General features: G+C 51.7%; 2 protein-coding genes across 3 annotated transcripts in view; one reads left to right on the forward strand and one right to left on the reverse strand.

The window, feature by feature from the left end:
• The window catches only part of DDX54 (DEAD-box helicase 54), a 33,865-nt gene extending 26,104 nt beyond the window's left edge, over window positions 1–7,761 (reverse strand). The window contains exons 1-6 of one of the 2 annotated variants that reach the window (XM_049866876.1): window positions 7,551–7,761; window positions 4,702–4,831; window positions 2,830–2,900; window positions 2,028–2,216; window positions 1,857–1,906; window positions 65–106 (exon numbers count right to left, since the gene is read on the reverse strand). In XM_049866876.1, coding sequence (XP_049722833.1) covers window positions 65–106; window positions 1,857–1,906; window positions 2,028–2,216; window positions 2,830–2,900; window positions 4,702–4,831; window positions 7,551–7,724 — 656 coding nt within the window. In that variant the 5' untranslated portion in view covers window positions 7,725–7,761. The remainder of the gene's footprint in view (window positions 1–64; window positions 107–1,856; window positions 1,907–2,027; window positions 2,217–2,829; window positions 2,901–4,701; window positions 4,832–7,550) is intronic. The other variant, XM_049866875.1, reaches the window with a different exon arrangement.
• Window positions 7,762–7,822: 61 nt separating this feature from the next.
• RITA1 (RBPJ interacting and tubulin associated 1) lies at window positions 7,823–11,021 on the forward strand. Its single transcript, XM_049866887.1, has 4 exons — window positions 7,823–8,030; window positions 8,593–8,724; window positions 9,350–9,700; window positions 9,960–11,021. The coding sequence occupies exons 3-4, from the start codon at window positions 9,399–9,401 to the stop codon at window positions 10,465–10,467; spliced, it is 810 nt and encodes a 269-aa protein (XP_049722844.1). The 5' UTR covers window positions 7,823–8,030; window positions 8,593–8,724; window positions 9,350–9,398; the 3' UTR covers window positions 10,468–11,021.
• The last annotated feature ends 785 nt before the right edge of the window (window positions 11,022–11,806 follow it).

An 11,806-nucleotide genomic window follows, 5' to 3' on the forward strand; every position in this document is an offset into this window, starting at 1 on the left:
TTCCCTGGCCAGTGGCCATCTGGGGAAGGGGCCCCAGAATATCACCCCTGTTTTACAAACTCACATGTCGGGATTTTCGTGCAGGGCTGCAAACTGGTCTTCCATTCTAGGAAGGAGAGGAGGTGTTAGCTTGACAGGACAGGCCTCTTCAGTCTCTCTCCCATTCTATAACCAAATGAGTCCCCAGGTGAGTCCCCTGACCCCATCCCTACAAAGACAGACCCTGGGCTTAGAGCTGAGGAAAGGCTGCAGCTGAGATGCTAGGCAGAGGCACTGCCTCGAAGAGATACAAGTTGAAACATACAAATTGGTTACAACCAAGAGTTCCCCAAAGAGATGAGCTCAGCCACAAAGCTTACCACGATCCCATGCTGCAGAGAGTAACAAAGCTACCTCTGACCCACAGCACCACGTAGCAACTAACCCTGGAACTGCTGGCTCCAACTAGCAGCCAGGTTCTCTGAATGTCTAAATGCTTGTTCTTAATTAAATCTTTTAGGCACAGATCCCTAACTTTAATCTTCCTCTGAAACACCCTTAGGACACCTGTAGCAGCCAGAATCCTGGGCCAGGCCTAGGCCAGAGAGGGCTGACAATCACAAGCTTTAGAGATAATAAATAATAATGTACACACAAGAACACTGAGAAGCAAAACAGAATGAAGAGTGACTGTCAACAATGACATTCTGGGAGAAGGGTAAGGAAGGGCTGCCTTTGAGGGAGAGACTGTGGGACAAGTAGGAGGTGGGCCACAGTAGACTGGGCTCTGAGCTCAGCTCTACTACCGAATCGTTGCGTGGCCCTGGGCCTATCACTTCCTCAGTTTGCTCATCTGTAAAACACGTGTGGCACCTGCTACCTTGGAAGGATGGAACAAGCATGTCAAGAAATATATATTGCAAATCTGAGCAATTATAAATATTCCTCAATTTCGATGCATTCAACTTTTAAACAACCCACGATGAGGCATATTAAAATATAGACACCCAGATCAAAATTTCAGATTCTCATTGACTCTAGAATTTCTGGAGTCTTGGGGGGTGGATAAACCCTTGAAACTATTACTCTGACTTAAACTTTAAACCAAAAACATCCCCTAAAGTCTTTTTAAAACCAAATAGTTAAGCTAAACTAGTAAAAAAGGTCTGCCTTGAGCATTATGCTCTTTTAAAATCTATACGGTACCCTGGTTGCACAATGGTTAAGTGCTCAGCTGCTAACCAAATGGTCAGCAGTTCGAATCCACCAGCCACTCCTTGGAAACACTGTGGGGCAGTTCTGCTCTGTCCTACAGGGTTGTTATGAGTCAAAATCGAATCAACGGGAATGGGTTTGGTTTGTGGTTTTTTACATGGTATCGATCTGACAACAGCAACTCCAGAGATTAGACAGGAACCTCAGGGGGCAGTGAGTTTACGTTAACGGAGAAGGAACAACTCAGAAAAGGAAAGTGAGAGTGGCTGCACAACTGCAAGAATGTAACTGGTGTCACTGAATCGCACGTGTAGAAATCGTTGAATTGGTGTATGTTTTACTGCATATATTCTCAACAACAACAATAAAGTAAAATTTAAAAAGGAAAAAGAAACACACATATTCATACTAAATTACCCACTGGTGAGCTAAACTAACACTGTGAACCCACAGTTCACTTTCTGGAACCTTGTTATCTTTGTGTTGCAGTACTTTGTGGCCAATTTGCTTTCACATGTTATTGCGTGTTTCCCCTTGCTAGTTTTTTTTGCATGTGCAGAGAAGCTGCTATGATTAATAGGCAACATGGGCTCCATCGGCCCTTGAGGTAAAGGGATATGCTTGAATGGTGGTGACTGTGGCATGGGGGGAGGGGCTCTTACTTGTCCCCACCCAGGATTAGGGCAGTCTTGAGGCCTGTGAACTTGCCCAGCTGTGGAGAGAGAGAGACCAGGTAAGAGAAAATGACACGGCCCATTCACACCTCCCTGCTCCAAACTCCCTGACGGGTCCCCAAGTCAGCCCGGCTGTTCCTGACCCCAGCGCTCACACACCTCCTTGGTGAACTTCATGGTCTGCAGAGCCAGCTCCCGGGTGGGTGAGAGGATGAGGGCACGGGCCCCAGTCTGGGCACTGTGGGCCTTGAGTCGCTCAAACATGGGGATGAGGAAGCAGGCCGTCTTGCCGCTGCCTGTCCGGGCCATGGCCACCACGTCCTTGCCATCCAGGATCATTGGGATGGTCTGGAGAGGAACACATGCGGGAGGTGGGTTGGGGGTGGTTAGCTCCTGCACCTAATACCACGTGAGCCAGAGCTTCAAGTCTCCAGGGAGTGGGCCAGCTAGAGATCTCAGTGAATAGGAAGGGGCTGTTACCCAGCCCTGATCTCATTCTTGAAAGAGCCTGTTTGCACACCTCCAGGGATAAGCAGCTCACTACCCCCAAATTCTTTCCACTGTTGGAGCATTCTTCCGGTTGAGTCAGACTCTACCTCCCTGTCTAATCCTTGTACTTGGGACCCCAGAGAAACATTGTCTCCCTCTCGACCAAGTATCTGCAGGCAGCAATCGTGAGCCTTGGGTGAGAAAGGGGCACTGAGAGCTGCCTGGGCAGGGCCTCAGCAGTGAGTGGGCAGCCCTGGGGAGGCGTGATGGGCAAAGAAGCCTGGTTCAGCCTCCAGTCTGCTGGGTCGACCTTCCTCCATGGTTAAGACAGGCAAGCTTGGTGGAGCTTCAGCAGGGTAAGAGATGACAGATGTGACAGCTGGGACAAGAGGTGGCTGTCAAGGGGCCACACAGGAGGGCTAGGTTTTTAACCAGCGACCCCGTCCCCCGAGACTGAGCCACTGCCTCGTACCTTCCTCTGGATCGGCGTCGGCACCTTGTAGCCCTTCTTCATGATGCCTCTGAACACCGGGTAGCTCAAGCCTGGGAGACAGGGGAACAGTCAAGGGTCTGGGGAACCCCCTCCGACATTTACCCTCGACAGACACAAATTCGAATCCCAGCTGTGCAACCCAAGTGGCTTGGCCTCTCTGTGCCTCAGGGTCCTCATCTGTGCCTCAGAGACCATAATGGTGCCTCTCTTGATGGGCTGCGAGAATTGAGTTGAGGTACCTTAAGTGTTTCCAGCAGCACTGATTAGTGAAGACACCAGGCCTGGTAGGAGAGGCCACCTCAGGAAGAGAGAGGGAAAGGTCCTCAATCAATCCCCTCCAGGCTCTGAAGACTTCTCAGACTCTGGTTTCTTAGGGCCAAATCCAACGCTTTTTTTTTTTTTTAATAAAGTTTTATTGGAACAGTCATACCCACTCACCTGCATATTATCTGTGGTTATTTTAACACTGTAATGGTGTAACAAGGCAGAAAATATTCACTGTCTGGCCCTTTAGAAAAGCAATGAAGGAGAAATGTACAGATTAAATGAAACAAAACAACTGATCACAGTGTGTGAACCTTATTTGGATTCTGATCCCATCAAACTGATGAAATGGTCTAAAAATGTCGTGACCAACTGGGGAACTCTGAACCAGACTGGGTCTAGGGTGGAATTCTGGAACTGTCTGTTTTAGGTGTGGGAAGATACTGCCATCTTTCAAAGGCATATACGAGGAATTTATGGATACAATGGCCTGGTGTCTGCAATCAGCTCTGCAATCACCCAGGGGTGGGGAGTATATGCATGAGACAAGGCTGACTGTTACAGCCTGCTGAAGCTGGGTAATGGGTACCTGGAGACTCACTGTACTGTGCTAGGTTCTTTTTTAATTATGTTTGAAATTTTCTAAATATTTTTAAAAAACGTGTTAAGGACAAGGTGCAGGTGTGGGTGCTGAGAAGTGAGACACATGGGAGAGGAGGCAGCCTTTGGAGACTAAATATGACTCAAGAGTGTGGAGATGGGAGGATACTGGAAAAGCTTGGAGACAGGAAAGCACCACAGCCTTAGCTACACTTTTTGGTCAATTTTTCATCTTTGCTGTTCGGAATGGCAAAATATTGCCATACGTAGATGTTACTTGTTTTTCTTTGATTTCTGATGAAGCTTAGCACACTTTGCAGTTTATCAATTGGCCATCTAAGATTCCTTTTGTGAACTGTCTATTCATTTCCTTCTCCCATTTCTCTACCAGGGTATCTGTCTTTTTCTTATTGATTTGAAAGAACTCTTTGTATATGAGGGATACCAACCCTTTGTCCCATAGGTTACAAATACGGCATTTATTTTAATTTGTTTATAGTGTTTTTTGGCCAAATGCATGCTTAGTTTAAAAAAAAAAGTGAGACTAAGTAGTGCCCACACTTATAAGGCCTTCTTTTCCCTCCTAAGATCATAAAAATATTCACTTTGACATTCAAATCTTTGCTCCAGCTGCTACTGATCTGTAAAGAGCAAGGCAGAAGGATCAGCTTTATTTCCAAAGAGCTGGCCTGGTGTTCCAACACCACTGCCCAACTAATCCACTTTGCCCCTTGGTGTGAAATGCAGTTTTGTCGTGCACTAAATCCCCAAATGTCTTTGCCTGTTCCTGCACTGGCATTGCCTTTTCCAAGTCCTGCTCTGACTGTTCTCCTACGTGTCAGGCCCTGAATGCCTAGAGACCATGTCTGCTGCCTCAGCCACTCACCACAGTGCTGGGCCCAGCGCAGACATCAGTAATCGAGTGCAGAGGCTATGATGACCCCTGTTACTGCTTCCCTAAGGCCCCCGGATGCCTGGCTAACCCACCCATAGACTGGAAGCCTCCTGATTTCTTCTTCTTCTTGTTCTGTGCTCGCACCATCTCCCGGGTGTCTGGCTCCACATCCGAGGTGCATTCTGAGGTGGGGAAGGTGGGCAGCGGTCTGCCAGGGCCCAGCTGGAAGGGAAGAACAGAGGCAGCATCACTCTAGGCGCTGGGGGCAGGAGAAGAGACTGTCCTGTTGCCAGTTTCTCCCTGATTCAAACCAATTATCCTCACAAATCACATGATTTCTCTGCTAACTGTCTCTCCTGTGCCTGGGCCAGGACAAGCCAGAGGTTCAGAACGTGGACTCTGGAGACACGCTGCCTGGGTTTGAATCCCAGTTCTGTAACTTACCAGCTGTGAGACCTCAAGCAAGTGACTTAATCTCCCTGAGCCTCAGTTTCCACATCGGAAAATAGGGATAACAAGAGCATCTGCCTCACTGAGTTGTTGTGAAGATTAAATGGGTAAGTGGAAAACTTAGAGTAGGGTCCAGCACACAGCTGGTAGTACTATCATCAACATCATCACCATCGCCCTGGCCTGTCATTCAGAGCTCTCGAAATTAAAACCTGTAAGAAGTCAATGAAAACACCTACTTTGTATAAGGTACTACTCTTCCAAGCTGTGCTGGCCCCCTCCCCAATCTCCTTTCTGACTCACCCCACCCCAACTCTGGCCTCTGTCTCCCCTGACCTTCTCTCTGCCTGTCCAGGTTCCACTTGTCCTTTAAGCTGAATCCAACCGGATGCCGCCTCTGCGGAGCCTTCTCAGACTATAAGGCTGATCCCTTTCCTCTCAGAAACATTTATGGAGCACTAATTAATAATAAGCTTAAACTGACACTACACTTACGATACGTCAGGTGCCTCTCTGAACAGTCACATAAATTAACCCACTTACTCCTCATCACAGCCCTGGGAGGGCTGTGAGATAGACACTATTATTATGTCCATTTCACAGAGAAGGGAACAGAGGCTCAGAAAGGGGAAGTGACCTGCCCAAGGTCATACGGCCAGCAAGTGGGGTTCAGGGGTTTGAATACTGGCTTCAGGGTCTATGTTCTTTCCACTATGATTCTCTAGGTCAAGGCTGCAGCCTGTTTTGTACAGCCTGTGAGCTAGGAATGGTTTCTACATTTCTTAAAAGACTGAAAAATTCAAACAAAAAAGGCAGAGACTAACTGGCCCACATGCCTGAACTATTTACCACCACACCCTTTTATAGGAAAAATTTACAACCCCTGCTCTAGATAGGAACCCTGGTGAAACAGTAGTTAAGAGTTTGGCTGCCACCTACTTTCTGTTACAGCAGTACTAGATGACTAAGACAATAGGTTATATCTCTGGAGTCATGTTCTCGTTTGTCAAATAAACTGGTTTTCTTCGGGGGGGGGGCCGAAAGAGTTTAGCTGCTAACCAAAAGGTCAGCACTTCAAATCCACCAGCTGCTTCTTGGAAACCCTATGGGGCAGTTCTTCTCTGTCCTACAGGGTCACTGTGAGTTGGAATCGCAACTTGACAGCAACATGTTTGGTTTGAGTTTCTTGCTCTAGGTACACAAAAACAAAGTGGCAGGAACACATGATGTCCTAGCAATATTCACTGAAGGGATGCATAAACGTACATACCCTGTCATTTAATCCTTTCCACAGTCTTCGAGGCACATAAAATCACCTGCCTTCCATGGATGTGCAAACCGAGGCACAGAGAGGTTAAGCACCTTCTCCAATTTCCCACAAAAGGAGCCCTGGTGGCGCAATGGTTAAGCACTCGGCTGCTAACCAAAAGGTCAGTGGTTACCTGCCTTACTCACCAGCAACTCTGCAGGAGAAAAGACCTGGCGATCCGCTCCTGTAAAAATTACAACCTAGAAAACCCTATGGAACAGTTCTACCCTGTCACACGGGGTCATTACGCGTCGGAATTAACTCAACGGCACCCAACAACAACAACCAACGTCCCACAACCAGTACAAGGTTGGGGCAGATTTGAACGCAGGGCTGCGTCACGACAAAGCCATGGGTCTGAACGACTGTGTGAGCTCCTCTTCTTTGGCACTTACTACGATCTCTGCCCTCTTGTGCTGTTCAGTGCCTTCAGCACTTACAGAGCACCTACTGTGTGCCAGGCACCTGATGAGGCTGGGGTGGGGAAACGGTGGAACGAGGTCTCATCTGGCACCTGCTCTCAAGGAGTGCAGTCCTCCTCTGCATGTGAGTCAGAATCCACCCGATGGCACAAAACAACAACATGCCACTCACAAACTGTGAGGTCTTGGTCAACTTGTTTCACCCCTCTAGGTCTCAGTCTCCTCGTCAGGAAAATGGGGATCCCAGTACTTAGATGACCGAATTGGTGTGAGGATTGAATAAGGCAAGTAAAAAGCTCTTAGCACGGGGTCCGGCACGTGGTAAGCGCTCAACAAGCGCCAAGTTTCATTTATTATTAGTTTTCCAGGAGATGTAGGGGCGTGAGTCTCTCAGCCCTCTCCCTACAGCAACCTCCCAAGAATCCCCCAAACTCACAAAGTCAGACCTTCACCCGCACTTTTCATTGGACGAATGGAGGCTAGGACTCGCCCCCTGGGCAGAAGGTAGCCAATGAGGTAGCGCGCTATCAGAAGCCAGGCTGCAACGCCTGCAGGCACCGCACGGGCCACCGGAACCGGGAGTCTCCAGCCCCGGCAAACCCCGAGACCCATGCTCAGGCCGCCGGGCAGGCGGACCCGACCCCTACCCTCAGCCGTGTCCACCCCACAGCGGGGAAACCGAGGCCGCGGCAGCACGGCTCTCAGCGCCCGGATCGCAAACGTGCCGGCCCCCCCGCGTATCCCAGCCCCGCACTCCCACCTTCCGGGCCCGGGAGTCATCTTCCGCCTGAATCTCAAACTCGCCGTCCTCCGAGTCGCTGCCGCGGGCCTGGGAGGCCGCGCCCCGGCGTTTGCGGAGCCCCTTCTTCTTCCGCCACTGGGCCATGGCCGCGCGGGACCGGGATCCGGCCGCGGGACGCGTGCCGGCCGCCATGCGGGCCCGGCGGACGGAGACGGAAGGGGGCGGAGCCTGCGGGCCGCACCAACTGCGTGGCCGGGCGGGGGGAGCCCATTCCACGCCCCTGGCTGCGCCCCCGCCGCTTTTCGCAGCCCCGGAAGCCTGGCACGTAAACCCCCGCCCTGCCAGGGGACCGTCTCCTGCCTTTGGGAGGTCCCCGGGGGCGTCAGGAGCGGGGCGGCCGCCAGGCAGGAATGGTTCCAGCCGCCTCGGCCCCGCTGCGCAGTGGTTGTTGTTGGAAGCGCGCGCCGAGCACACGTCGCTAGGGCATGGCTGTCCCGGGTGAGTGCATCCGCGCTGGGGGCCGGGGCGGCCTGGGCTCCGGGATTCCCGGATGCGAACGAAGTGCGATCACAGATGCATAGGGCGCCCTGGGTGCTCGTGCGCCCCAGCAATGGGGTCCTGACTTGGTGGGGAGGGGGCGCTCGAGACGGGGGCTGGGGGCTGGCTGCCAGCCGAGATGCCCAGGTAAGAGAATAACTCAAGAATATAGAGAGCTTGGGCATTAACCAGGGAGCAGCGGGGAATCGGAGGAGTAAAACCAAAATACTAGAGAGGTTAAGTGCTCAGGCTCTCAATTCATACCAAAAAACCCCCACATCAAACGGGTTCATTGGATTCGGTCTCATGACAGTTACATATGTTACTGAATAGCACTGCTCCATAGGATCTTCTTGGCTCTAAACTTCATGGAAGCAGATTTCCAGGCCTGCCTTTTGTGGCACCTCTGGGTGGGTTCGAACTGCCAACCCTTCCATTAGTAGTCAAGCACAAACGATTTGCACCACCCAGGAACCACTCTCAATTCATAAAAGATTCAAATGTCCTTTCCATCACTTTCCAGGCGTTGCCTACACATCTGAGTTCACTTTTTGAAGGCTATTTTGTCATCTGTGAAATGAACATAATCGAAGCTGCTTCACTGGGCTGTTGAGAGCATTAAATGAGAGGATGGTTGACAACCACTTGGAAGGAGGTAAGTGGTCAATACTGGCGGTCAATAGTCCCACCCTCTTAAATATACACAGGGTATGTGAGTGCGGACCTGCCCTTCTCCCCCTCCTGCCATCCAAAAAAACAAAAACCAAACCCAGTGCCATCAAGTCGATATTGACTCATAGTGATCCTATGGAACAGGTTAGAACCGTGTCATAGAGTTTCCAAGGAGCGCCTGGCAGATTCGAACTGCCGACCCTTTGGTTTGTAGCCGAAGCACTTAACCACTACACCACCAGGGTTTCCCCTCCTGCCGTACCGTAGTGTGTTTCAAATGGACACAGACCCCATCATTCTTTCATCTTCCCAGTTGTTACATAAATTGAGAACCCACAGCATGCAGGCAAACTATTCGATTCATCTGTTTATTCACTCGTTCACTATTTGCCGGTAGCCCCACCCCACCATCACTGTGACAACTAGAAACACCCCCAACGAATTGCCAGAATGCCCCTGGGGTTGGCAACGCTCACTTTAGGAGGACTGGTTGAGGGAGAATTATACCCTTTTGCTAGCGGGACTCAGCCAGAGGAGTCAGTGGGATTCGGAGCTACCAGTCTCCCTCAGCAGCACTGCTGTTGACTTGGTACCATCCTCTTTCACAGGCAGCCCTGCAGGCAGGGCCTGGCACTCAGAGTGCACCCAGTGTAAGCCATGAGGACCCCCGTGGAGCTGGCCATCAACAGGATGCAGACCCTCCACCTTCAGCACCGCTCCCGGGGTGGCCACCGGCCCAAGGCCAGGGCGTCATACGTGGATGAGACTTTGTTTGGCAGCCCTGCGGGTACCCGACCCACCCCACCAGACTTCGACCCGCCCTGGGTGGAAAAGACCAGCAGAACCAGGGGGATGAGTATAGGGGCATTGCAGGCCTCGGGGGCCAACGAGAGCTATGAGAGCACCCCGCCCAGGGGCAGCACCCCTACCCTCACACCAAGAAAGAAGAACAAATACAGGTAGCGGGGTAGGGAGCTGTACTCTGTACTCAATGCAGCCATCTGCATTCCTGTGACAGACCTGCTGTGGGAACTGATTGGCCAGGCCGGGGGCACATGCTGGGGAATTGGGACAGGATGCACTGTGGTGCCAGGCTGGGGAACAGGGACTCTTGGGATCTGCAGGCAACCCTTCTGCTGTTGTGGGTGCTGGAGGGAGTGTTAAGGTTTTGGGGGTTGTTTCTCTCCCAGCTCACTGCATTTCTCTTCCCTCCACCAGATTGATCAGCCACACTCCATCTTACTGTGACGAGTCGCTGTTTGGCCCCCGACCTGGGGGCATTGGCTGGGAGGCCTCATGGATGGCAAAGGGCGATGCTGCAAAACTCCGTGCCCTCTTCTGGACACCCCCCGCTACTCCCAAGGGTAGCCACTCACCCCGGCCCAGGGAAACCCCGCTTCGAGCTGTCCACCCAGCCAGTCCCTCCAAAACAGAGCCCAGGGTGGCGGCACACTCCCAGATGCTACCCTTGGATGGGTTAGACACTCCAGACCCTCTGCGGCGGGGACGATCCCAGTCTCTCACCCACCTGAACGTTCCCAGTACTGTTCATCCATGTGCCAGCCCTCCCCGTGCCAATGGGCCTCGGGACCCCAGGTCTCCGCTGTCAGGGGTGACCTTCCGGAGCCCCCTGGTGACTCCCAGGGCTCACTCCATCAGTGTGTCAGTGCCAGCCACTCCCCGACGTGGTAGGGCCCCCCAGACACCAAAGCCCCCTTGGAAATGAGCTTCCTGGTCCTGGCATTGGGTTTGCCTGTGGGGTCATAGCGAAGGGCACGGCTTCAGAGTATAGCACTGATGGTGGCTTCTTCTGCCAGAGAGGCCCGCTAGCCTCTGGCCCCAGACTGGAGTCTCCCAAGTATGGGAGAAGCACCCAGGGGATGGTGAGGGAAAGCATGGTGGGCAGTACCTCCCTTCATTCTGACAATGTGTAGTTGCTTCCTGACGTGGATTGGGAGGCGGTCCTTGAGATGCCTCTCTTGTCTCAGCCATGCTCCATATCAGTGCCAACCCAGGTGCCCCCAGGGGAGGAACCCTTTCCCTCCCCCACCAAGCCTACAACGTGGTCTTGGTGCCAAGTGTGAATAAATGTGATTGCCAACTGGGACCAAAGGTTCCTTCCCCCACTTCAAGCCGAGCTTGCAGCTCAGGAGTCATTTCCAGCTGAGTCTAGAAGCCCCAGAGACTCCCAGGATAGTGGACATGGGGACACAGGAGGATCTGGGTTAGTACTCGGAGGAACAAATAATCGTGTATTTTCACGTGTATTAAATATATCAAAACCATGATGCTTACTGATTTTTCTTTTTAAGACCAGTGTCAGGCCTGAGTTGATTAAATAACAAAGCTAAGTAATATAACAGGTAGTACAAAGTTGGGCAGAACCCACAACAGTGGCCAGTGGGTGGCTGGAGTTGGAGGACACAGCAACACGGGATCCCTCCTGTCCTTGCTTGCCAGCCAATGCCAATGACTGCTAGGTCGCTCCTGAGTACAGAATAGGAACCTTAGTTTTTTGTTTGTTTTGAAGTCATATATATGTGCATGTATTTCCCACCTTTTCAGAAAACAATGCTTAGGCCTTTGCCAGGAGGCGGGGTCCAAAAAGGCCAGAAAATTACCTGTGTATCTGGGCATCTCAGGACAGAGGCCTCAGCCCTCACCCCCACGCCAGGGCACTGCCTGTATCCCGCCCGGCTCTGCTTCCTGTAGCTGCTTAGCCCTGGAGTAGATCAGTTGGGAAAGATAGCAAAAGGCTTTGCTCAAATGGATTTGCCCACGACCCCCAACATTTTGCCCTGGTTGATTTGCAGGTGGGGCTGGGTTTGGGGCCTGCCCCTGTCTCCCCGCAGGGAAGCACTAAGGAGCCCAATGGAGGTTGCATCATGGGTTTTGAACCTCTGCCTTGGGGAGGGGAAAGGACAGAGTGGACATTGCTGGACCAGGGTCACGAGTGCAAATGCCTGCAGGGTCAGATGGGCCACCAGGGGAGCAGACCGACTGCGTTCTTTGGGCACAGACATACTTTGAATTTTTAACATGTATGATAAAAAAAAAAAAAAATT

Source organism: Elephas maximus, chromosome 22 (assembly GCF_024166365.1).
Source record: "Elephas maximus indicus isolate mEleMax1 chromosome 22, mEleMax1 primary haplotype, whole genome shotgun sequence".
Lineage (NCBI taxonomy): Eukaryota > Metazoa > Chordata > Mammalia > Proboscidea > Elephantidae > Elephas > Elephas maximus.

Bases quoted from the DNA above. Each gene is read 5' to 3' on its own strand.
- RITA1 (XM_049866887.1), top strand. From the start codon at position 9,399: ATGAGGACCCCCGTGGAGCTGGCCATCAACAGGATGCAGACCCTCCAC. The intron at 9,701-9,959 runs GTAGCGGGGTAG...TCCCTCCACCAG, and splicing joins AGAAAGAAGAACAAATACAG to ATTGATCAGCCACACTCCAT.